The 27,190-nt window shown below is 42.5% G+C and overlaps 1 protein-coding gene across 1 annotated transcript; it reads right to left on the reverse strand.

Moving 5' to 3' along the window:
* Positions 1–3,068: 3,068 nt before the first annotated feature.
* CASP10 (caspase 10) lies at positions 3,069–26,729 on the reverse strand. The gene is made up of 9 exons (XM_060016323.1): positions 26,383–26,729; positions 24,920–25,013; positions 19,333–19,468; positions 15,415–15,524; positions 9,474–9,510; positions 8,416–8,492; positions 7,475–7,583; positions 5,876–6,368; positions 3,069–3,631 (listed from the first exon to the last, which is right to left on the reverse strand). The coding sequence occupies exons 1-9, from the start codon at positions 26,727–26,729 to the stop codon at positions 3,478–3,480; spliced, it is 1,557 nt and encodes a 518-aa protein (XP_059872306.1). The 3' UTR covers positions 3,069–3,477.
* Between the last annotated feature and the right edge of the window lie 461 nt (positions 26,730–27,190).

Raw genomic sequence — 27,190 nt, forward strand, 5'->3', positions numbered from 1 at the left:
ATATTGGTAATGACAAAGCGTACTGGATTCGTGACTGAGCGGACATGGAGGTTGGGCTCACTTAAAGGGGGTGGGGTAGATCAGGGATAAATGCAGAGTGAAATAATGCGAAAGTGTATGCCAAAATAGAATTATAAGCGAATGAACTCTTCTTCTTTGTGTGTTCTTGTATTTCCTAATCTATGCTACATTTAAAAGTGCAATGTAAAGTTCATCACTTTCTGTGGGCACCTGGATGTGAGCACAGAAGTTATGTGGCGGTACTCAAATACGAGGTGGTCATACGGAAGAGAAGGGCACTTGTATTAATTTTTAAAGATTACCCCCACAAGGAATGACAACATTTAAAAATGACAACATTTAAAAATGAAGGGCACTTGTATTAATTTTTAAAGATTACCCCCACAAGGAATGACAACATTTAAAAATGACAACATTTAAAAATGAAGGTGGAGGACTCTCAGACCCTGAAGATAAATCCACAAAAACCTAAGGGCCCAAGAATTTCAGGTTGAGAACTGGACTCTGTCACTCAGAAAGTATCCGACCTGGAAAACTTTGTTAATCCGATATGGCACACAAGTCGTCTATAAAATGAGGTCAACGTCTACTCGGTTCACCTCAGCGGAGACTTGATCACTGATCTTCGGCTGCCACTCAGTCTATTCACTGTTGTGTTAAACTGATCAGTCTGGTCTGATTGGTCAGTAACCACAATGTACTAGTTGCGTATATGTTTAAATTACCTGAGTACTGGGGGAGTAATTATATTGCTAAGGGAAATGCCACGATATCAAACCTGCCCACCACCACGGTGAGTCCCTGAAGCAGATGCCAGTAGGATGCTATAGTGACTAATAGTCCTAATAATGTTATACACCGGTACTATCATTATTAAATAACTAATAGTTGCATAATACTCTATCAAAAGTTTTCATGTCTTTCATTTTGTTTGGTAGAAGCCAAACTTTTGAGCAATAAAGAGAAAAGAAAAGAAAAAATGAACTACAGCTCTTGTAGATTGAACAAAACTAAGCAAAATATACAGAAAGCTTATTCCATCTGCCATTTCCATCACAAATGTCTGGACAGACAACGGCTGTAGGCACTGCCAAATGGTTGTAATCAGTCACTTCCTTTTGTCTCTGGACTCTACATTCACACACACACACACAAATACAGACAAGGGCCAAGTGTGTGTATGCTCCATTTAGGAAAAATAAGCCCAGAACGATTGCACTCCTGCTGTCTGTATAGACCCATGACTCACAGGCGTACATGTCTAGTTATTCCTCACATGCTTGCTGGAGGCCTCTGTAAAGAAAGTTCATGGCAAGTTTCCTGATTCTAGAGTTTAACCCTGCACAAGCACTAAGTTCCAGTGAAACAGAAATATAAAATAGACCACAGGCCCAGGACTGCAACATCAAGCCCCACATATTTCTGACGCAGGAGAATTCATCACCTGTGTTGCCCAGCCGGACCCAGAACCAAGAGCTGGCCTGGTTGTTCCTCAGTCAGAGAATATCAGCGGCTGTTGCTACTGTTGATTTGAAGCTAAAAGTCAGCAGGAATTAGATGCAAAGGAACTCAAACTCTGCTACTTCCATTAAGGTTACTACCAGAATGCTGCTACCATGGGCCTTGTAGGCACCACGCCACAATTAGATTTAAACCTTAATCCTCCCAACAGATAATACTTCTCTGCTTTACAGATAAGGCTCAAAAAACTAGCTTGACTTAGTGTCTCAGAGCAAGGAAATCACAGCATACAACAGAAACCCGAGGCTTCTCTCTCCAGACCCTTTGTGCTTTCCTTTGTACCAAATCATCCTTCAACTAGCAAAGGACTGTTCAATGGCCAAAAGCTGTGTATATCCAATGGGACAAAGACGGTACCCCCCCCCCCCCCCCCCCGCTGTTAGCTTTGACTTGTAAGAACAATGATTTTGGAAGATCATCCTGGCATATATATGAGATTTGTTTCCTTGGTCAATCTACATTCAAATCCATGTAATTACCAGCTACATTATAACAAGGTTCTTATGAATATTTCTCATTGCAAATTTGCCAGACATTAATCTGACTTTCATAAAAATAATTATAAAATCAAGCATCACTGAGTTATTTTTTCTTCATTCTCTGACATCTTTCATGAGCACCTACATATCCAAGAAATGTTCCTAAAGTCCTGTTATGACCCATGACATTCCAGTTCAATTAAGTGGGAAATAAAATCCTGTAAACGATAGCTGGCTGGACGTTGTAGCAAATCACTCTGTCTCCTTGGGCTTTAGTTTCTTCACCTATAAATGAAGTCATTAACCACAGGACTTTCAATCTCCCTCCTTCCAGGAACTAACATTTAATTCCTTCCAAGAATTAAAAATCCCTCTTGAAATTAAAAAAAAAAAGTTCAGTACATAGGAGTGTTGACAAACTTAATTTTTAAAGTATCAAGGCTTCCATACAGAGCCTCCCCCTCCAGAAGGCATAGCCAGACACTGCCTGGCCAGAGAGAGCAACAAGCCCTGTGAAAATCTTCAGTCCCTGAGGCCGCCTCTCTCTTCATCACTTTGGGTCAGAGGAGCAGAGCATGTTAGAGCTAAGGCAGGGGCTGTTGACTACGGTCAGCTGCCAACCCTGAGGACTCTGACCAAGAGAAATGCTGTGTGCAGGTTTAGGCCTGATTCAAGCCTCACCTGAAGCCACTCTCCACGTTCATGTGTTTTCAGGTGAAAGGAGCAACCAATTTTCTTTTTTGCTTTAGTTAGTGTGAGGTGGGTGTTCTGTCAGCGATGTCTGAAAGGTCGTGACCAACATGGAATTTAATAGAAGGTTGTAAAGTTTGTGCTCCCAGAGCAGCTGAACGTGTCTGTCTTCACGCTGAGCTGTCATCTTCCGAGAGCCAACCCTGTTCCCAGCCCAAGAGAAACATTGCCTGCAGAAACACCTTCCTTACACTAAAGCAGGAAATGGGTGTGGCATAGATCAAATTTTAGGGGAGAACAAGGAGAAGGTCATTGAACCATGATCACGTCATTATCAAGTGTCCAAAACAAGACCATGCAGAGGGGACACAGAATTTTAACAAGGGGTGAGCATATACAGAAGGGAAATCTAAGCGCAGTCAGGGCCACGAACAGTGGTTCTGAGCTAAAAGGAACCTTAAAATACACCAGGTCCCACCTTTTACTTCACAGATGCACAAGCCGAGGCTAATCACCTTTATCTCGGGGTGCACAACTGAATTCAAGACTACAGTCCAAGGCTTCAACAAAGAAAGTTTTCTACCATTTAGACTTGTCCAAAAAAAACAAACAGATTTTATTGTGTCAGAAAATAGGGCATGTTCTTCTACTAGAAAGACAGGCGGAGGCCAGCTCACTACCTGTCACTGATTTCTATGACGGGTGGGAGGTTGGAAGCAATGCCCAAAGGGTTCTTTCAAGTTTAAGCGTCGATCAAAACTTTCTACTATAGTAAAAGTTCTTCCTGTGGCACAGGGAATACTACTTTTTTACGTAGTGTGAAAGCAGGCTGAGGCATCTGTTTTTTTGTTCCGTGTCTGTCCGCTTGTCGACTCACATCATCGTTGACAGCAGTGAGAATGGATAAGATATCTTCCCGTCTGCAGGCAGAAAAGAAAATATATTTTCAACCAGGAGATAGAAATCACATACCAGGTCTTAGAAAACAGATTTTAAAATACGTGGCTTCTTCCCAGTCTAGCATGCCAAGATTCTAACTGGAATTTTACCAAATATAAAGAAACATTTTTTCTGAAATTAAAAAAGAAATGCTAAATTATATAAAATTTTTCAATTCTACAGTCAGTATTTAAGAACAACATAATAATAATCACACCTTGAATTTTAATGCACTTAGTCCACAAAGACATTTTGCATATAATTATTTTTCTGTGTTCTTCCTTGAAGCTGGTAGGTAGGTAGGTAGATAGATAGATAGAGAGATAGATAGAATAGGAGGTGATAGAAATACACATAGAGAGAGCCTACTATTAATAATACCCTCTCTATTCTAGGTTTTGGGAGGGATAAAGGGCAAACATGACACAATTCCTGAACTTAAACACTTAGAATACAGACATGAAACATGTACCAAGGATAGCATAGAGACAAACTCCATAATACAAGGCAGAATGTGATCAACACCGCATGAAAAGTAGGTCAAAGTTCCCCTGCAAATTCTGAGGAGAAGACAGTGCCTCTGGCTGGGAGAAGAAGAGAAGACTCCATAGAGGAGGCAGCATTTGATCCAGGGCTTGTGGGCATTTACCAGAATGTTCTGGGGGTGGGCAATACATATCACTGGAAGCAAGGCATAGGCTCTGGAGACAGAACTCAAGTTTGAATCATGCCTTCATGACTGGTTCTCAGCACCTGCATCCTGCATCACACTAGCTGTTCTCTCTGTCCCCAGATCTCCCTGTGGCTGACTCTTCATTCAGTCTTACTTGAAATATCGCCTCTACCAGGAAGCCTTCTTAGGTAGCTCCCTGCTCCACACTCTATATCGTTATCCTGTTTTGCTTTTCATAGCAGGTATTACTTCCCAAAATTATCTCACTAATTCATATGTTCATTTACTTACATTTTTATTATCTGTCTTCCTGTCACTAAACGGTAAGTCCCATGGAGAAGAAATTTTGTCTCTCTTGCTCACAACAATACCCCGAACCCCCAGCTCAGTACCCAGTACAGTAGGCACATAGCAGGCCCTTGATAAATAGTGCATTTTCCCTGATGCCATAGGAATTGGTCTTTGATGGAGAGGTTGGTAAAGAAGAAGGAAAAGCCAAGGTGACTCAAGGCTCCCATCCTGGTTCCCAATCCTGAATTCCCAGAATTGGAACCGTTCCTAGCAATGGGGATTCAGGAGTAGGAACCCCTGGAGAGGGCTAAGAAGATGAATTCAGGACTGTGCATACTGAATGTGAGGCCCAAAGGCAACAGAGGCGTGGGATGTCTAGCAGACTGTGAGAAATGCATGGGACTGACCCGAAGAATGAGGTTGACTCAACCCAGCACTCACTGGTCCAGCAAATGCTTATCAACCTCAACAATGTATCAGGTACTATGTCGGGTGCCGAGGATATAAGGTTAAGTGAAACATCTCTGCCTTTCAGAAACTCAGAGATGGCAATTTGGGACATGTTTTCATGGAGTTGCCAGTGGCCGCCAGGTATAGCTAAAGCTGCCAAAAGGGGCTATAGAGAGACAGCAAAGGAGAGGGGCTGGGGCAGAACCTTGGTGAATGCCCATTTCCATTGTGCCAGGTAAAGAGCATGTGACAGAGACAGAAGGAAAGTTGTCAGAGCAGTGGCAGGAAACCGCGGGTATTATAATGCCAAAGGCAGCACACGGACATCCAGTAAATGTAAGTGATTGATACTAAATAAAGGAAGGAACGAATAAAAGGCCTCCCTGCCTACACTGATGCTGTTCCCTCTCCCCAGAATGTCTTTCACCCTGATTATTCACCTAACATCTATTTGGCATCTCTAGAAGCTTCCCCTGATCCTCCAAATCTGGGTGAGGTGCTAGTTCTATATGTTCCCATAACACGTATGCTTTACAATGTATATTTACCATAGGGAATGATCTTCCCCATATACTTGTCTGTCTTTCCAGATTGTGTGCAACTTGAGGACAGGGACTGTGTCTTTTGTTAAATTCTGTATCTTCCTTTCCAGTTACGTGCCAGTGCTCAATACAGGTGTGCTGGATGGATGGATGGATGGATGAATGGACGCATGGATGGAGGCATGGGTGGGTGGATAGATGGATGAACAGGTAGGTGGATAGATGAATGAATGCATAGGTAGGTGAATGGAACAACTCAAAACTCTCACCTTGGGACCAAGTCCTTCAGATGATTATACAGAGATTGGATATACCAGCTACCTTCCTCCACGTGCCGAAAGGACACGTAGCCGGGGACAGTGGCCAGGCCAAGAAGGAAATCCGCCTCAACGGGAACACTGTCTTGAAGGGAAGGGGGCACGTGCTCAGGATTTACTGCATCTGCTTCAATGGATACGGAAGGTTGTATTTCTTCACCTTGACAGGCCTGGATGAAAAAGAGTTTGGGTTTGTGAGCCAGAGCAGGACACTGCTGAGCCGTGAAGTGAGACATGATCTGCCGGATGGGAATGAGGTTCCCATCAGAAGAGTAGACAGCTCCAAATTTCCCATGGGTCAGAACACAGAACACAAAGCAGTCTCCATCAGCATGGTCTGGATGAGTCTGAAAACACTGCAGAACCTGCTCTAGGCCGTCTTTAGTCACATTGTCATAAATATACACGTTGAACCCAAGCCACTGAAACACGTGCCTCAGGCAGTCTGTGAAAAAGGAGAGAAAGGGGAAATAGTGAAATGGAGGGAAATAAAACAAAACGGATGCTAGTAGTTATAAAAATCTGCATAGCATACAGGCTGAAGCTTTGGATGTTTTTTCTACTTTCAACAATAAAATTTTACAATTCACCTGACTTTTTATAGTAGCCACAGTGCTATCACAATGATCCTGTGAGTCAGCAGAGGGCAGAATTTTATCCTATTTCACAGATGAGGAAGCTGAGGTCCCAAGAATCTCCCACATGATCACAAACCTGGTTAGTGGTGGAGGCACAACTCTAACCCAGGTTGTCTCATCTGACCCAGGTGCTCTCTCCCAACCAGAGTCGTAAATGGTCAGGGACTCTGGTCACTCTTTAAGCAGGTCAGTGACCCCAGGAGCTATGGTGTGAAAGTCTGTGTTCCCCCTCAACCCCCAAGGTGAAGGTATTAGGAAGTGGAGCCTTTGGGAGGTGCTTAGGTCATCAGGGTGGAACTCGTTAAGAAGACCCCAAAGAGCAATCTTGCCCTGGCCGCTGAAAAAGGTTACAGAGAGAAGACGGCCATCTGGGAAGTGGGCTCTCACCGGATACCGAAATGCCAGAGCCTTGATCTTGGACTTCCCAGTCTCCAGAACTGTGAGAAATAAATGTTTGCTGTTTAAAAGGCATCTAATGGTATTAGATGCCATCGGATGGACTAAGACACCAGGAATATACAGGAAGCTTAGAAACATTTCTGATATCATCCTTATATTTACATGGAAGATAAAAACTACAGAAAGAGGGCTTCTCTGGTGGCGCAGTGGTTAAGAGTCCGCCTGCCGATGCAGGGGACATGGGTTCATGCCCCGGTCCGGGAAGATCCCACATGCCGCGGAGCGGCTGGGCCCGTGAGCCATGGCCGCTGAGCCTGCGCGTCCGGAGCCTGTGCTCCGCAGCGGGAGAGGCCACAACAGTGAGAGGCCCGCGTACCGCAAAAAAAAAAAAAAAAAAAAAAAAAAAAAAAAAAAAAAAACCCAAACGAAAAAAAACTACAGAAAGAAAATGTGAAAATAAAAAGTGATTTTAAGATTTCTAACTTGCATTTCATGCACTTCCAGACTTTCTTACCAGCATCTTTATCGGTCCCTGGTCTTTCTGACAGTGAGGTAAAACTGTGATTATTGACAATAACACAACACCCTCTGTGTTTCCGATCCATCCTGTACACAGCTGTCTCCTTGAAAGAAGAAGAGATAGGAACCACTTATTAGGGAATGCTCATTTTAAGGGTTTAATGTTTCTAACCAACCACTCCGTTTATCAGTACCAAAGGCAGAGAGTTCTCCAGACCCTGGTCCTGATCTGGAATTAACGATTAATTCCAAGGTAGAATGCCAGGTCCTCATTAAAATTCAAACTTCACCTGTCTTGCCTTCAGAATGTGAATTCGCAGTGTTAAATAATAAAATATGTATTTTTAACTTTGGCAAACCCAGGGTTTATGCAAAAGCATCTTTCTTGTTGGATTAGCAAAGTGAAGAAAGTATAGGTAAGGATCTAACAAGACAACAAAAATATCAAATGGTAATTTGTTTATTAAAATGGTAGGATTCTGGAGTGATCTGATTCCTCCAAAAACTGAGAAATCTCTTTTGTAGAGATCACAGTGTGAATTTTAAAATATGTGCAATTGTTTTTGAAGATTACTGTAAATAGCATTTGATTACAAATTAGCTGATTTGGCTTCAGCAGGGCCTCTCTGTGGCTACAATGATCTCCTGAAAACATGGTACAGCTTTGATCCAAGCAGAAAAGAAGTGGCTTCAGTCGATGAAAAAGAAATTCCCCTCTCTGCATATTTCAAAGGATATGCATGACTGAAAGGGCGATAACATCACCTCCATAGGCAAAGGTCAACACACTGCTGATTATTACAGAAAAAGGCGAAAAGAACAGAGACAATCACACAGAGACAGGAAGAAGAACCAAGGTAGAAACAAAAATCTGAGCCCACAGAGTCCTTAAGGGCTGGACCCTAGTTGGAGAAGACCTGAGGAAACAGTGCAAACCTTTGTGCTGGTTTCAGAAGTTAGAGTGTCAACAGATGCTCCCAACATCTCCACGGAGACCGGGGTTGCTCTGTCACCTAGAAAGACAAGTACTCAGACTCTTCACATATCTTTCCCCAAACACTTAGATTTCCTTACAGAGGATGGGTTGGAATCAGCTCAAGTGTTTCTGGTTAGAAGTCTGGTTGGGTTGAGTCAACATTTATCTGTCACTGGGTAGAGAGAGGCTGGGCAGACACCAAAAAGAAAGAGCGGGGTGGTGGGGGGTGGGGGGGGGAAGGCCCAGCGACCCAATTTGGGCAGAGCAAAAATCACCACAGCCCTGGGATCAATTTAGTCATGGCTTTGGCATTGGCTGCGGAGTGCACTGCTTTGAAGTGCACCTGCAAACTCTCTGGTTCCTCCGGATAAGAATCCTTCGTAGAGAGAGGAAGCCAAAGATGAGTTGTCAGATGACAGTAAAGGGAAAATGTGACTTGAAGCTTTTCTTCTCCCACACACGCCTGGCAAGTTTTCAGTAGAATCCGGAAGCTCTGCCCTTGTCTGTGAGGCCTGAGTTAGCTATTAACACGGTTAAGGGTCAGTCCTGGGCACTCAGCTCAGGCTGAGTAAGTCCAGGATCCTCCAGACCAGAGAACCTACCAAATGGGACCCCCGCTGCAGTCCTCCCGCGCACCTGTAAATTCTCCCTCCACGCAGGAGAAGGTAACTCTCCAGCAAAGACAGGTCTCAACTTTGAAACGGCAGAACTGCAGCACTGAAGGAAACCTGCTTGTTTTTCAGAAGTGAAACCACTGCCTGAGCTCTTGTAGCTGCAAGGGGTTAGAGCCAGGTCCTCAGAGGATGTGCTCTGGAGTCCTGATCCAAGTTATAAAGTTATAAAGTTATAAAGTTATAAAAAGTGTGTTAGAGGGAATTCCCTGCCTGTCCAGTGGTTAGGACTCAGCACTTTCACTGCGGGGGAACCCAGATTCAATCCCTGGTCAGGGAACTAAGATCCTGCAAGCCACGCAGCGTGGCAAAAAAAAAAAAAAAAAAAGTGTATTAGAAACACCTACCATTACTCTGTGCATGCTCATCTCGCCAGGACACCTCCTGTTGAGGCAAGAGGAAATTCATGAATTGCAGGAAATTCACACAGTTAAGGTAAGGGCTGAAAATCTAGGCTTGATTCAGAGAAGAAAAAATACCTGATCCCCAGCCATAGAAAAAGTCACTAGCAGGGAACAAGAAAAGAATCAACTTCGTCCTTCCAAACGGGAAGGTTCACAGAGACACAGCGGCAAAAGCATATGACACATACACAAAGATATTTATTCATTGCAACATTATTTGGAATAACTGAAGACTGGAAATAACCCTAATGTTGACCAACAGGGAGTGGTCGAAAGAACAACGGTTCATCACACAGTGTGGCAGAAGGCGGAAGACCATCTCCCCAGGAGATACTGTGACATGAAAGAAGTGATGTGAAGATCGGTATTTAGTGTGCTCCCTCTTTCATAAAAAAGGAGAGATACGAGTGGGTTTTTTCAATAGGATAAAACAAAAAACTAATAAAAATGGTAAACTATGGGGGGAGGAGAAGCAAGGCAGGGATGCAATGCAGACTTCTCTGAGTGTACTCAATAGTTTTTCCTTTTAGTTTTATAAAATTAAATACAAAATTGAAGCACAGTTTAGGGCCCTTGTGTTTTCTGCAGCCACTCCCCATCCACTCCACTCCCACCACCCCCAGCCCTTAGCCTGCAGCTGAAAGCCCCAAAGGGAACATGACCACGACGTTTTGGGGAAGGACTGACTCTGCCACTGGCTGTGTGGTGGGAAGTACCAGGACATCTGTTTGACGTGACAGGCAAGTCACCCCCAAGTCACTGGGGGCGCCTCCCTGGTGGAGCCCACCAGGCTTCTGACTGCAGGAGGGCGAGGCAGACCGGAACTGCACTGCCGGACTCCCAAGCTGCCTGTGAGACACAGAAGTCGTTTCTAAGAGGTGTGGCTCAGCCTTAATCTCTGAAGTGCTGCTGTTCCGGGCTCTGAGGGAACAAAGGCAAAGAAGTTTAGTTTCACTTTCCAGAAGACTTCCTGCCTTTCTTTCTGCAAGACACATTTCCCTTTCTTCTGCACCCTAGAGTCCTCCTCAAGAGCATCCAAGGGCCAGGCAGGCTGTTTTCTGGGTTTGCACAGTTGGTTTTGAAAGCAGCTGAGTGAATTTTCTGGGATTAAGGGCATCACAGATACAGCAGTGGGCTCAGTCCAGGCATCTCCAGGCCCCAGGTTTCTTTGGTTTGTCTCTTCCCTTGTGCTGATAAAATCAGCCAGAAAAAGGACTGGGAATAAGCTTTAGGGTCTGTCTGGCTCTCTTTGTCTGAGAATGTCGCATCCTCTGTTGATACCTCCCAAGTAGCTGTGTCAGAGAGGAATGAATGAATGAATGACCCATTGCCTGGCCACACTTGGTCTTCTTTCCAGTTTTTCCAGAGGGGTCCAGTAAGGCCTTAAAGAACAGCTGTTGTTATGTCTCCTCGTTAGAGGGCATGCATGCCTTTAAGAAAAGGCTAGGACACACTAAGAAATATTGATTTGGTTTTTAAACAAATTAGAGGATGCTGCTTGGAATGCAGTTTCTTTTTGTTTTGTTTTGTTTTACAACCTAACTGTCCATCGACAGATGAATGGACAAAAAAATGGAGTATATATTTGTACAAAGGGATATCATTCAGCCCCAAGAAAGAAGGAAATCCTTTGCCATTTGCAAAAACGTGGATGAACCTGGCAGATGTTAGGCCAAGTGAAATAATCCAGACACAGAAAGAAAAAAATGTATGCTCTCACATGTGGAATCTAAACTAGTTGAACTCACAGGGTAGGATGGTGTTGTCAGAGGTTTGGTGGGGTGGAGGGGTGCAGGTGAAAAAGTGGGGAGATATTGGTCAAAGCGTACAAAGCTTAGGTATACGGGATGAATAAGTTCTGGGGATCTAATGTACAACATGGTGACTGTAGTTAACATAGTGTATTGTATACTTGACACTTGCTAAGAGGGTGGATCTTTTTTTGTTTTTTAACTTCTTTATTGGAGTGAAATACAGTTTTGATAAAAGAAATTTTCACATATTGAGGAACAGGGAAGTCATCCTGGCTTATCCATGAGTTAACTTGAATTTTATGCTAACTACAACAGCCCGTTTGTGGCCCATCAAGCATACAGTGTACATCTGCTTTAATTATTAAAGAAAAGGGTGCACTGACCAGAAGTAAAAAATGCCCATAGTTATAAAGATTAAATGCCTCCCTTCCTGGGACACCAATGCTGGTCCTCCTTTGATGATAAGACCATACCGACTTAGGTGCCAAGGCCATACCGACTTGCTGTGTACGCGCTGATCTCTTTTTGCTTTTGTTTTTGAAACCTTGAAGGAAGGTTTCTCCGACTTTTTTGATGTTCTTTGCTCTGACAAGACATAAAACTGCTGAAAACCATGTTTCTCTGGAACAGTTCCTCAGAGTTATCTGAGAAACTGTCTTCCAGGCTATAGTCCTCAGTTTGGATCAAATAAAACCCTTTTCTATTCCTGTTGTAGACTGTTTATTGATTTGTTGTTGTTGTTGTCAATAGTTTCTTCTCATTAAATGCAATTGTTGGCAGTACTCTTTTATATAAGAAAACCTTTCAGGTACATATGAAACATGAGATAATTTACCAAGTTTTAGTTTATCTGTCACTTCATGGAGAGACTCGTGGCCTAGATAACTTTTAAGACACCTTTCAACGCTGAGAACCTATAAGCATGTGTGTAACGTGAGGTTCTGTCCTCCAAAGCCTCCTGCACTCCCAGCACCACCACGGCTATTCTCCGTCTTCATCTGGCCATGACCAGAATCACCCAACAGCAACAAAACAGCAGCACTTCAGAGGTTAAGGCTGAGCCACACGCCTTAGAAACTACTCAGGTTCTAGGAGGCAAAGGGGAAACTCCTGTGTGTGTGTGTGCGCGCACGTGTGCGTGTGTGCGTGTGCGCGCGTGTGTGTGTGTGCGCGCATATGTGTTTTCCACTTGCAAATCAGTCTCTGAGCACAAAACCAGGTAAAAATGTGGGCAAGGGACGGAATTAAGCTGAGTAGGCAAAACAACTTTTGAGGGAGAAAAGAGAACTCCTGCTTACAGTAAAATGCTGAGTGGTAACAAATGTGGAGAGAATACTGGAGTTTGAAAATCATTGCTTTTCAATCATGCAAGAATCATCAATGGATGCTCAATCTAAGGTGACATTTTAATTCATTTCAAGGGAAAAAATAGTAACTTCATAAAATTAACTATATAGTGAAGAAATCAGACAACATCTGGACCAAATAATCAAAATGTAAATCATGAATAGGGAGCCAATGAACACCACATGCCTGCAGATGGGATGCCCTGAGAAAGATATGGTGTCATTGATGTAATATTCTGGCCAGAATACACAGCTTGAATCTAATCATGAGGTAACACCACTCACACACACACACGCACACAAACACACACACACACACACACACACACGCATGCACACACAAAGAGGAAAATTCTATTTTTTTAATAAAAGGTGGTGGTGGTGGTGACTATATTCTTCAAAAGTGTCCATGTCATAAAACAGGAAGAAAGTTGTGGAGATGAAAAGATTTAAGGAGACTAAAGAGACATGACAACTAAATGCAATATATGATCCTAGACTGAATTATGTACTGGAGGGAAAAAAGCTATAAAACTTGTAAAAGTTATTATTGGGTTAATAGATAAAATTGAAATATGGACCACTGACTTGGTGAAACTTTTATATAATTTAATTTAACTGTACTATAATCTGTAAAACAATATCCTTATTATTATGAAATATACACTGAAGTATTTAGGGGTAAAGAGCCATAATGTATGCAACTTACTCTTAAAAAGTTCAGAAAAAATTATGTGTGTGCGTATACAAATAAAGAGAGAGCACACAAATGATAAAGCAAATGGGACAAAAGAGACAACAGGTAGGTGAATCTGGGCAAACAAATTTTGTATTATTCACATTTTTTTCAACTTTTCTATAAGATTAAACATACTTCCAAATTTTAAAATTATAACTGTAAATATATGACACCATGAAAATAGTAAAGAAGCTATGAAAGAATTTTTTAAGAATTAAAAAATAAACTTCCAGGGTGGGAGGGAGATGCAAGAGGGAGGGTATATGGAGATATATATATACATATAGTTGATTCACTCTGTTGTATAGCAGAAACTAGCACAACATTGTAAAGCAATTATACTCCAATAAAGATGTTTAAAAAATAAATAAAAATAAAAACTTCCAAAACAGCCCAATTAAAAAATGGGCGAAGGACTTGAATAAACATTTCTCCAAAGAAGATATACAAATAGCCAACAAGCACATGAAAAGATCAACATCACTAATCATTAGGGAAATGCAAGTCAAAACTACAATGAAATACCACCTCACAGCCATTAGGTTGGCTACTATCAAAAACCAAGAAAATAACAAATGTTAGCAAGGGTGTAGAGAACCCTTGTGCTTTGTTTGTGAAAATGCAAAATGATGCAGGAAAACAGTATGGTGGTTTCTCAAAAAATGAAATATAGGGAATTCCCTGGCAGTCCAGTGGTTAGGACTCAGCACTTTCACTGCCCAGGCCCAGGTTGAAACCCTGGTCGGGGAACTAAGATCCCTCAAGCTCCGAGGCACTGCCAAAAAAAAAAAGAAAAAAGAAAAGAAATATAGAATGATATATGATCCAGCAATTCCACTTCTGGGTACCCCAAAAGAATTGAAAGCAGAGTCTCAAAGAGATATTTGTACACCCATGTTCATAAGCAGTATTATTCACAATAGGGAAAAGGTAGAAGTTATTCAAGTGTCCATCCATGGATGAATGGATAAACAAGGTGTGGTATATACACACACTGGAATATTACTGAGCCTTAAAAATGAAGAAAAGTCTGACATGGATGAACCTTGAGGACATTATGCTAAGTGAAATAAGCCAGTCACAAAAAGACAAATACTGTATGCTTCCACTTATATGAGGTACCCAGAATGGTCAAATTCATAGACAGGAACTAGAATGGTGTATGCCAGGGGCTGGTGGGAGGGGGAATGGGGAGTTAGTGTTTAACGGATATAGTTTCAGTTTTCAAGATGAAATGAGTTCTGGAAATTGTTTACACAACAATGTGACTGTACTTAACAATACTAAACTGTACACTTAAAAATGGCTAACATGGTACATTTTATGTTATTTGTATTTTACAACTTTAAAAAAAATTTTTGTATGGTTAAGATGGTCAATTTTATGTTATGTGTATTTTACCACAATTAGAAACCAAAAACAAAAAATTCCAGGGACAACCTAACTTCATTGATGCTGACAGACGTCAGCAAAATAGAACTGCCAAGCAAGATGGGAATAAACATAAATCCCAGGGAAGAATGTCATGTGTCTTCCAAGAACCATGATCATGTTGTGAAGAATGGATTGCAAATTCTCCCAGTGTTTCCCCCTCTACCTACCCTACCTTTGCTGGGTACTACAGGAATCCAGTTCTTGTCCTCTGGGACCCAGTGCAAAGTAAAACTGTGAGGCCCCTTGTTCACACATTATCAAGAATTTCAAAATAATGACAGCTGAGCATTCAAAAAGTATGGGCCCTGTGCGATTGAACAGGCTGTACGCCCATGAAGCCGTCCGTGATCGAATCCCACAGATAAGAACAGAACCATTTCAAAGCAACCCAGTGGTGTACTGGAGTCAGCTCTAAACAGCTAGTGAGAGCCAATCATTAGATTTTCAGAAATTCTGCAATACAGTTAATATCAAGTTGGTAACTTGAAATCAGCCATGGTAGGAGTATTTACAACAAATGCTACAAATCATTCTCTCTCTCTCTCTCTCTCTCTCTCTCATTTGCAGTGAAGCTGGTGGTTACACATTTACCAACACACCAATGAACCTACCGGCAAGGCTCCAAGCAATTGGTTAATGTCCGAGCGGCAAAATAGTTCTTCCTCTCCTTGATGCAATGACTCAGTTTCCTTGGCTACAGGAGGTGCCCCTACCTGGGAGGCTGGGAATAGAATCAGATAGAAAAACAGAACAATCACCTTCTGACTAGTGGCAATCCGAAATAACCCATCATCATAAGAAATTATGTTACAGGGACCTGTAGATTTGTAGTGGCATTTGCTTAAAGAGGCCTACATGTAGATACCGAGAAAAATGTGAATTTATAAATTATTTTTATCATTATATTTTCATTCCTTATATTATGGTATTTTGTTCCTTACTATTTCTATTATTTTTGTAAGTTAATTAGTTCCTTAAAATTACTGTATACTTTACTAAATACCATTTCAGAGCTTATGGTGCTCAGTGTGTCAGGTAACTACCAAATAAAGATTACAAAAACGTTACCTCAAGAAATAAAACCAGAACTCAGACTGTAATAGCAAAAAGAAAATGAAAGAAAGAAGCAAAAGAAGGTAGGAAGAGAAGGAAAGGAAAAAAAAAACCATTTAAAAATGTTGATTAAATACATGTTATATACATAAAATATGTCTCTATGGAACCATTAATAAAAATAAGCTGTATCTGTGTTATATACATGGGAAAATGCCAGATATATTAGGTGGGAAAAAAGCAAGTTATGGAATATGATTAGCATGATCTTAGTTAAATATATATTATAGGTATCTATCTCTCCATACATGCATACACACATGCACTTATCTCTATATAGAAGAAAGCTACAAAAATATACTCCAAACAGGGGTTCTCTCTGGGTAATGGACCAGCAGTGGAAGAAAAAGAAGAGAAAGACTTTACCTCCTACACTCTGTATTGTTGTCATTATTTGAATTTCTATTTAATTTTATTATACATTATTTTTAATAATGAATTTAAAATATTAAAACAAACACCAAGGCTCAGGAAAACTCAGAAAGATATCCAGGTGGTCCTTAAACAGAGCTTGTGTCCTAATCAGATACAGTGGGCTTAGTCTTTCCACTCACCTCACTTACAGAAGCCTAAAATCTGCATACCTACTATCTTTTCAGTCCTTTAGTCCTTCATCCTAAATGGCAGAATTATGCCCAAACTCTCAGAGGACTGTAGAAAGTCAGTATTAAAATACCGAGACCTATGATATAATAATATATATCCATGTGGTCTCTGCCCCTTTTCCTGGCACACAGTTCCTAAAACCCTACACTCTCTTAAGTGATTAAGTGTCTTTTTGTATGCTAATGACATGACTGGTGGTTGAGGACATCCTGATAGCCTCAGGATGGGGGCTGGTTGCCAGGGGACCCAATCAAATGATCAGAGGGTTGGAACTTTCAGCTTTACTCCCAGAACTCTGGAAAGGGGACAGGGGCTAAGGTTAAATTAATTACAGTGGCCAATGATTTAATCAATCATGCCTACGTAACAAAGCCTCCATTAAAAACCCTAACTTAGGGCTTCCCTGGTGGCGCAGTGGTTGGGAGTCCGCCTGCCGAGGCAGGGGACGCGGGTTCGTGCCCCTGTCCGGGAGGACCCCACGTGCCGCGGAGCGGCTGCGCCCGTGAGCCATGGCCGCTGAGTCTGTGTGTCCGGAGCCTGTGCTCCGCAGCGGGAGGGGCCGCAGCGGTGAGAGGCCCGCGTACCGGAAAAAAAAAAAAAAAAAAAAACCCTAACTGCGGGACTTCTCTGGCGGTCCAGGGGTTAAAATTCTGCGCTTCCACTGCAGTGGGGGCACGGGTTCCGTGCCTGGTCAGGGAATTGGGATCCCGCTGCCAGGCAGTGTGGCCAAAAAAGAAAAAGAAAAAACCCTACCTGAGGGGGTTCAGAGAGCTTCTGGGTTGGTGAACAAGTGGAGGTGTTGGGAGAGTGATCCACCTGGAGGGGGCATGGAACTTCCATGCTCCTTCCCCCACGCCTTGCCCTTTGCATCTCTGAGTTGTATACTTTGTAATAAATCAGTAACCTAGTAAGTAAACTATTTTCCTAAGTTCTTTGAACAGTTCTAGCAAATTATCAAACCTGAGGAAGGGGTCATGGGAACCCCTGGTTTGTAACCAAGTTGAACAGAAGCTGTGGGTAATCTGGGGATCCACTACCTGAGATTGGTGGCTGAAGTGGTGGGGGGAGTCTTGGCGGACTGAACCCTTAACCTGTGGGATCTGCGATAACTGATGAGTGTCAGAACTGAATTAAAACACAGGACACCCAGTTGGTGTCTGCAGAGTTGGAGAATTGCTTGGTGTGGAAAAACCCACACCCCTGGGTTCAGAAGTGTTCCAGATGTTGTTGTGAGTATTAGTAAAGGAAAACAAGTTTTTTCTTTCAACATCCAAAAAATGATCATACAGCATGTAGATTATAGAAAAGAAAAATCAAAATTAGAATTCTTCTGACAGGGAACTATATTCAATATCTTGTAATAACCTATAATTGAAAAGAATCTGAAAAGAATGTGCGTGTGTGTGTAACTGAATCACTTTGTTGTACACCTGAAACTAATACAAGATTGTAAATCAAAAAAAAAAAGAATTCTTCTGATGATAAAGCTCCGTCTTCAAGACTCACTGAGGCAAATGTAAACATTTACTGCATAGAAACTAGAGAGCCTTCTCCACAGTCCAAACAGTCAAAATAATCTGGCCACCTGCCCTCTGTTTATTCTGTGTGGAGTACTGCATTACAGAAAAACGATGATGTGATCAGAAAAAAAAAAAAATCTCAGCGTTCAAAGTTCAAGTGAGGATTTCAAATATACTTTCAATATCAACTCCCTGTTTTTATTTCTCACTTGATGACTTGATGGTTAGAAGAGCTGTTTTTAGTCTTCAGAATTTTTACTTAAAGTATACATTACATTATCCATTGATTTGGTTATTGTTTGAGATTTTGTCAAATTAACAACAGTACATTTTGTTCCTCGACTCATTTTGTGTTAATAGAATTCTTAGAGAAAGTTTCCTGTTGCCTAGTTTTGTTTTCAACCAGATAAATTTGCACACTATGTTGAGTCTCTGAACTAAGATATGGGTGTGGCATACAAGCTTCATGAATACGATCCTGAGTGTTTACTTTTAGCTTTTGTTTAATAGTGGAGAAGTGGACTCAATAAACCACAAATATTCAGCATATTGACACACGGTAAGGCAACCAAGTTTGATTTCTGCCCCATGCAGCTACTTCTGCATAGTACCACAGCAATACTACCTTTACAAGCCTGATTAAAAACAAAGGAGAAAGAAAAAGAAAATTCTTCTCTGATAGTACTTTACGAGAATATGAAAGTTTTCATGACTTTCCTCTCTAACAAACGTATTCATAGCAATGTGTATTGAATGCTTACTCTGTACCAGACATGCATTTTATAGGAATTACCTCATTCAATCCTCAAAAAACTTATGAAGTAGGTACTATGATTAGCCCCACTTTAAAGATGGGAAAAGTGAGACACAGAACAGCTGAGGAAAGGGCCACTGCACCATTAATAAGTGGAGTGCTGGCAATCTGACTCCATGGATCCCACTCCTAATTCCTGTGCCATCCTGCCTCCTTCTTTTTGATGTTATTTCATTCAAAACAATTTCTTTTACAATCACTCCCATGTAAGAATCAGAAGACGTTTGTCTAAAACCACTTTCCCTCATTAGAATATAAGCTCCAAGAAGGTAGAAGATTTGCCCTATACCTTGCTGTAGCTCCAACTTCTAAAACTGTGCCTAGTACAAAGTATGCATTCAATAAACATGTGTTGAATGAACAAATGGGGAGATTTCAAAAGAATATTATCAGAGTGATAAGTAAACATCATACATGGCCAATTGGTTTAAGAATTCCCATGGTCTGATTCAAGCAAGCAAGCATAAGCTAGTTACCTTTCTCTCTTTTATATTTGTTTATCTTTCTCATAAGATTAGGTACAATTTTTTTGCAGAGATCCTCCAGTAATGTCAGATTATCTTCATCTATTTTCTCTTGTTTCTCCAGATATGCCAGGAAACTGAGGGAGGTCTGCAAGAGAATCAATGGAGTCACATTTACTTGCCTACTGATTACCCGCTGCAGTAATAAATTAGGTGGAGAGTCCATGCAGGAAGACTTCGATAGTAGGGGGGAAGAGGCATTATAGAGATTGTAAATCTCTATACAATCTATATTAATACCAGATACCAAACACACATCACTTATTAACTACTCAGAAACAATCTGATGAGCAGATGCTATTATCTCCCCATTTTAAAGATGAAATAACTGAGGCACAGGGAGGTTCAGTAAGTCGTCCAAGGTCACAGAGCCAATAAGTGGCAGAGCTGGTATTTGAGTCCTGGCAGCCTGATGCCAAAGTCTGTCTCATTAACAGATTAGGGCAGCAGCAAAACAGGAGTACCAAAGAAAAGAGAAGAAAATGCTTTGAAAGAATTTTATATTTGGTATTTTAAAAGAAAAGCATATCTTAAGCACTCCTGGGAAAAACTGCAAATTGGCTAGTATTATTTTAATATTGAATTACGTATGAGGTGGAAGTCACCATAATCTTTTCAGTGATAAGGACTTCTCAACCAATGTATTAACCTGGTTATGAAAATATGTATATGAATAAAATTGTGTGAGAGCCCACAGAAAAGAATAACTAATCAGAGGGACTTCCCTGGAGGTCCAGTGGTTAAGACCCTCATGCTTCCACTGCAGGGGACATGGGTTCAATCCCTGGTCAAGGACCTAAGTAAGATCCCACATGCTGCGCAGAGCGGCCAAAAAATAAATAAATAAAATAACTAATCAGAAAGTGAACAGCTAAACACTTGCTAACTGCATACATAAGCATCAGCAGGATGGAAAAAGGGGGCCGGGGAGTCTCCAGACATGCTGGCCAGTTGAAAAGGGACTGTATGGTCAGGAATATTGAGGAGGAGACCTGAGTACAAACTCTGAGTGAAAGCTAGGCCACAGCTGGAACAGCAGGCTGGTATCAGGCCATGAACGAACACCGAGGGGTTTGGGCAAGTATCCCATGGATGAAGGGGTTCCAGCAGGAATTTTTAAGGAGAACAGTGACATGAACAGGTTTGTTTTTAAATAGAAGTCTTGGGGATAGGTTGGAGGAGGAAGTGGGCTAGAGAGAAAATATCAGCAGGAAAATTAAATGTTCCAGTGAAGAGATCAGCACGGCCTGGTCTAAAGCTAGTGGTGGAAACGCAGAGGAGGCACTGGATTTGGGCGACTTTTCTGAGGTATAATTTGGTGAGTTGGGAGGTCAACTGGAGTGGGTGAAGAAAGGAAGGACAAGTCGAAGATGACTTCAAATGCTGATGCCCCTCGTTTCTGCATGACTCATGGGCTCCACAGAGCAGGTGTCACACGAGCTGCACATGGGAGGTGATAACGTGAATCGCATCTCGAAAGATCACCACGCCTTCACTTCCGACATGCAGAAGGGCCTTCCAAGCAAAGAAAATCAGATAGGGAAAATGAGAAGCTAAAAATCTGGCTGTGAGCAGGCTCGTGGTAGTTTCGGCAAGAATAGTTTCGTGGGAATGAAGGAGGCTGAAGCCATCTTGGAATGCGTTGGAGTGTGACTGAGAGTCGCGTCAGTGGAGAGAGAGCGTGTGTGGACAATTCTTTCGAGAAGTCTGGCAGTAGGACTTCCCTGGTGGCGCAGTGGTTAAGAATCTGCCTGCCAACTCAGGGGACATGGGTTCGAGCCCTGGTCCAGGAAGATCCCACATGCCGTGGAGCAGCTAAGCCCGTGCATCACAACTACTGAGCCTGCACGCCACAGCTACTGAGCCTGTGTGCCACAACTACTGAACCTGCACTCTAGAGCCTGCGAGCCACAACTACTGAGCCCACACGCCTAGAGCCCGTGCTCCGCAACAAGAGAAGCCACTGCAATGAGAAGCCCACGCACTGCAACGAAGAGTAGCCCCTGCTCACCACAACCAGAGAAAGCCCGCACAGCAACGAGGACCCAAGTCAGCCATAAATAAATAAATAAAATAAAGACAAATAAATAAAATTTAAAAAAAAAAGAAGTCTGGCAGTAAAGAGAAAGAAGATAGAGTAGTAACAGAAGGATGAAAAAGGGTTAATGGAAGAGAGTGTGTGTGTGTGTGTGTGTGTGTGTGCGCGCGCGCGCGCGCGCACGCGCGCAAAATGTGTTTTCAAACAAGGTACTCAAAATGCCAATAACCAAGGGAAAGGCCAGAGTTACAAAGTCTTAACTGACTTCTGTACTAATCTGATCAAAAAAGAGATTATAAATTCTCAAGACATTCCAGAGACACATAAGAGAACCAAAAAGGCAAAGAAATGTGTGTGTCCTCACCTGCAGCGCCAGCACACCAACAATCTGCCCAGGAAATAAAGCAGGAGGGAGGAGGGGGTAAAGGAAGATTCAACCAGAGCTGATCAGCTGGGCAAAGGGGTCAGAGGGAATCCCCGAACAAGGTTCTACAGTCGGTTTATGTGCAAATGAGCTCCCGCTGAAGCTCAAAACAGAAACTCCTATCTTGACTGCATCCTACCAGGAGGAAAAAAAAGGGCTAAAGCATGTTTCCAGAAGCAATTTTGGAAACCCATTATACTTTGTACAAAGTGTATTAGATGTTGAGTAAATGACACCCTCCATACACACACACACACACACACACACACACACGAACACCCACAATATAAATGAAGTCTGCACATTAGTTTAAGAACATCACCCTGGCAAATATTAGCAGAAATTCTGAAACTCTCTTGCTCTGCATCTTTGTTAAAAAGATAAGTTTAGGTGTGGTTTCCTTTACAACTAACGTTCTATGTTGATTGCTACATTGAGAACGGATATCCTGACAGTTGTTTAGGTCACTCAGGATGTGTGAAGGCAGCTATGTTTGCTCTAAGTTTGTGAAAGCTATCAAAGAGGAAACCTAGAACACCCTGCAAAGGTCCTTTCTGTTCATCCAGAGAGACCACGTGAATTCACAATTCTTCCTTTTTGGCTGAGAGGAATTCAGGCCCTCCTCCACTGGCTGGTAAAGAATTTATTTCCGTGATAAAGTCTTTTGCAATTGCAATTGCAGGTAATGCAGTCCCATTAAGCCCTGGTATGGAAACACATCTGGGTTGCTTAGAGTTTGTCCTTTACGCACTCGAGAAGGCTGGCCTGATCACAAAGCCCAATAGAGATCAACCTGGATTATCAGGTGTGTAACTCAGCCACAGTTCTGGCGTAAATAGTTAGATCTCCTTCAGAATACAGAGAGATCATTTGGAATCCAAGAAGGAAGTGCAGTTTTCATGCATTTGTCCAGGACATTCCACAGTTTTATGCCACAGCTAAACACAGTAACTTCTTATTTACTGTTGTACGGAGTGAGAAAAGCATAAAATCATTTGGCTACTTGGGCACGGGCCTTTGATGATTTAAAAGCTAATTTAGCAGGAGGGAGAAATGTTTGGAATGATCCTGAACAATGAAAATGTTTCTGAAGCCACAGATGCCTTTAAGAAGAGGTCTAGGACCTGTGGAAAGGCCCAGAGGAAGAAATACATTCCCCAGCTTTTCTTAGTGGGAAATCATGGCTCTGTGTTGAGCATATCAAATGCCCCTCTCATCCTCCACCACACTGTGGGGAGTAAGGACTTCTGTGCATGACAATAGGTGTAACAATAGAAAGGGGTCTCTTTATTTATAAACCCAGAGACTAGAAAAATTATGAGAAGATGCCCAAAGCTGGGAGATAATTTTATCCGAATATGCTGGAGGGTTTTTCAAACTACAAGAATCTCTTCTGATGTTGAGAAATTCTACATGTAAAGCAAAATGCTGTCATTTGAGTATATAACCACTTTGCACCAACATAAACTCGAGATTGCATCATCCCACTCATTCATGCTTTCATTCGGAGCACCATTATGTAATTCTGCAATGTTTTGGGGCTATAATGATAAGTGAGACTCAGTCCCCATTCCCAAGGATCCCACAACCAATCCTTAGGATAAAGGAGCCTGGAGAGAGAACCAATGGAAAGACGCAAGAGGCTAAAATCCCTGGGGGCTCTGAAAAGGAGAAAAAAAGGACTCAAAGATTGCAACCAAAACAGAGAATTAACCTGCAGGTTAATTAACCTACAGGTCTGACACCAGGAAATATGTTTAATGAATTGTTAAACATGGTCCTCATAAGACCTACCACATGTAAAACAGCTTCCTACTCCTCAGTGATTTTTCTTTCAAAAAGAATTTATTTGGGGCTTCCCTGGTGGCGCAGTGGTTGGGAGTCCGCCTGCCAATGCGGGGGGCACGGGTTCGTGCCCCGGATCCGGGAGGATCCCACATGCCGCGGAGCGGCTGGGCCCGTGAGCCATGGCCGCTGGGCCTGCGCGTCCGGAGCCTGTGCTCCGTGGCGGGAGAGGCCACAGCGGTGAGAGACCCACGTACCGAAAAAAAAAAAGAATTTATTTGTCAATAAAATCAGTTAGTCTAGGGAGAATGTGATATGGGAGGGCTACACGTGTAAGCTCTTTGCGCTGGTGATGTGCTCATCTGTAAGTTGGACGGGGGATCCATGGCCGTTCACTTAGTTCTACATTTATAACTTCCATACATGTTACATGTCTTTTTTGGTGTTATCAAACATTATATAACTTAATAAAGATAGCTGTCGAATAACAAAATTAATGTTATAGGGTCAAATTCGAAAATTGGCCCCTTCCCAAATTAACTAACTTGCTTGTCACAAGCTGTTATGAGAATCAAAAGAAAAAATATAAAGTTTTGAGGCCTGGAAGAGAGATGTGCAGCTACTTTCCTGCCCTTAATTGTGACCAATCTAGCAAGAATATCAGCCGACAGCATTACGTTAATATTAAAAACATTACTATTAGTTCCAAGCACTTGCATAGCCCTTTAGAAAGCACATCCTCAAACATTTGTCTCATTTGATTTTCACAAAACTCTGCATGGGAGACACTGCAACGTCCACTGAAAAGGACACGGCTCCCTCAGAAACCTCAACTAATGGATGTGAGGAACAACTAATTCCCATTCTGCCATTAGCTACCACCTCCTCATTTCTTTGTGGTGCCCTGCACATTTCTGTATCATAAAACACAGTGGATGTCAATAGCACTCGTTTACTGCATGGTTACTATGTGCAAAATAGAGGCCCCAGCTAATAGTTGATGTATATTATTTCATCTAATCCTCTTAACAGTCCTGGAAGGAAGTAGTATAATTGTCTATAATATGACACATTAGAAAATGGAGGCTCAGAAACATTCAATCACTTGCCCCACATCCAGGAGTTAGTCTAGGACTAGACTCCAGGCCCATTAAAAGTCAATGTTGCTAACCCTTGTCTGATATTGTCTCCTGCAAAAAAAAATGAGCCCTCCTGAAATCCCTTTCTAGCATCTTCCCAAACACTGATTAAGGCAATGTTCACAAAGACCCCATCCTATAGGGCCCACTCACCATCTGGACTTTCGGAACCGACTCCCTCAGAAGGAAGATCATGCTCTTTAAGTTCTCTGAGCTGATGTCTTCTGACAGTTCATAGAGCAGGTTTCTAAGACATACACCCAAGAGACAAATTAAAGTTTTGCACTTGCAGAGGATGGGCAGGAAATTGAGTGCTTTTATCGTACGTTATCTCTCGTTTGAATGACCACAACCCTGTGAGTAGACAACTATTAATCCCATAGATTTAAAAACAAAAACTTTGAGCTTCAAAGTGACCTATTAAACGACAGCAACACAGTAAGCAGTAGGAGCAGGCCTTCTGATTCCAAGTCCAGTGCTGTTTCAAATTCCACTAAGAAGGCATGAAACAAAATGTCGGCATGCCTGCCCTCCTCCAGACTCCATTCTAGAAATCAGGCTTACTTTATGGGCCCTCATCAGGGAGGACTCAATGCCAGTGAGTATAAAGTTCACTGTTGAAAAGGAGTTCACTGTTGAAAAAGAAAGGAAACTATCCCAAATTCTGGAGAGCCATACAGTCGACAATTAGAATAACTGAATATGGGGACTTCCCTGGCGGTCCAGTGGTTGGGCGCGGGTTCGATCCCTGGTTGGGGAACTAAGATCCCACATGCCATGCGGCACAAGCAAAAAAAAAAAAACAGAAAAGAAAAACTGAATACTTCATTCACAGGTTAATAGCTCTGCATGCCTGAGACCATTCCTCAGCTGTCTAACCAGCAGAGTGGAAATAATGATCTCCAGAATTCCCTCACTGACCCAAGGGCAGCTCAGGTTGTAGGAACCAGTTCAAGTGTTAAGGCCTGAAGGATTCTAACCGTCCAGGCTGTAAAATAGTATTACGAAGGCTCCACTTCGTGAGGCTGTTTGATGTAGATACTATGTTAGTGGACCGTTTAAAACAGCGTTGCTTAAGGTCTGATGCCTTTATGCTACCTCTTTGGGCAAAATACCTATATTTTACCTGTCTGGGTTTCACCCCAAAACTGGACAAACTGGACATGGCATAAATGATGTCCCTCCCTACCCCAAAGGCACATCTCCTTTTTTATTTTGCTCACTTGGGTCCAAGTATTCATTTCTCTCTTCTCAAATGGCTAGGTATAGGCTGACACACCAGTGACTCACTGGAGGCAGGAGGCTGAGAGCGTGGAGGCTGGCAATGAGGAAGGCGCTGGCCTGCTGCACACGGAGCTGGGCCTCCTTCCTCAGTGAGAAGCAAAACAAAGGGAAGCCACCCCCAGGCACAGGACTGGGTTTTGAAACTTTGCTGACCTCCCAGCCTCCATTCTCATTAGCACCTGAAGTTAAGAAATCTCCTGCTTTAGAATCACCATACCAGCCAAGGAGGTAGATGGGGGGGGGGGGGCGGTAAAGAAAAACAACCTTAAAAATTAATTCATCATGAATCGCAGCCTCTTTTCAAAGCCCAATGGCCCTGCCGTGTCAATCACCTGAACAGAGAGACCTTCCGGTGGGAAGGCAGGTGGTGCTCCACCTGCTCCTTGGTGTAGTGGAGGTGCCGAAGGAGGACGTTCTGCTTGATGGTGTAGAGGAGCTCCGCTAGGAAGAAGGGGTCTTTCTCACTCAGCAATTCCTCTGCCAACAGGTACTCAAAGATATCCAAGGCTGAGCCGCACTTCTCCAGGTTCTTGGGGGCGATGGAGTCTCGGCAGAGGAACTTCAGGCGCTCCACGTCTTGATCCCCCAGGTACGAATCAATAGTCAGAAGTGTCCCTCGAAAGTTCCCTTGACAGTTATCATCTAAAGTGGAATTCAGACTTTGGCCTTGCGATGTCATGGCCAGCCTGAAAGAGATACGGATATGGGGGCCACAGCTTAGAGAGTGAGGACAACAGGGCACCCCATCTTCCCAGGCCCTCCTCCAGTTCCAGCCTCCTCTGTTCCAGGCCTTAGACTTTTCTAGAAATGCTGAAAAATGAAATTCACTGCGAGGTCACTTCAAAAACCTATAGCCCAGAAAACGTGACCCCAACACCGGCATGTTAACCTTTTAGGAGGTCTGAAGAGAGCTTTTATTGAAACTCAATTGACCCCGAGTTCCCCCAAATCAAAATGCCCCCATTGGGAGCTAGTCAAGAGGGAGGACGACACAGCACAATTTCTCCCCCTGGAGCTCTTAAATCATTCCCACCAAATGGCAGAAGTAACACTTTTACATTTTAGAAATAAAGTAATGGGGGGGGGTACATTTCTGAAGTATCTACCAACCTAAGGACAACAAGGTAACATTGCTAACCA

Source organism: Delphinus delphis, chromosome 7 (assembly GCF_949987515.2).
Source record: "Delphinus delphis chromosome 7, mDelDel1.2, whole genome shotgun sequence".
Classification (NCBI taxonomy): Eukaryota; Metazoa; Chordata; class Mammalia; order Artiodactyla; family Delphinidae; genus Delphinus; species Delphinus delphis.

Bases quoted from the DNA above. Each gene is read 5' to 3' on its own strand.
- CASP10 (XM_060016323.1), bottom strand. From the start codon at position 26,729: ATGACATCGCAAGGCCAAAGTCTGAATTCCACTTTAGATGATAACTGT. The intron at 15,525-19,332 runs GTAACTAGCTTA...TTCTATTCCCAG, and splicing joins CAAATATAAAAGAGAGAAAG to CCTCCCAGGTAGGGGCACCT. The intron at 8,493-9,473 runs GTAGGTGTTTCT...TTGTCTTTCTAG, and splicing joins TGAGCATGCACAGAGTAATG to GTGACAGAGCAACCCCGGTC.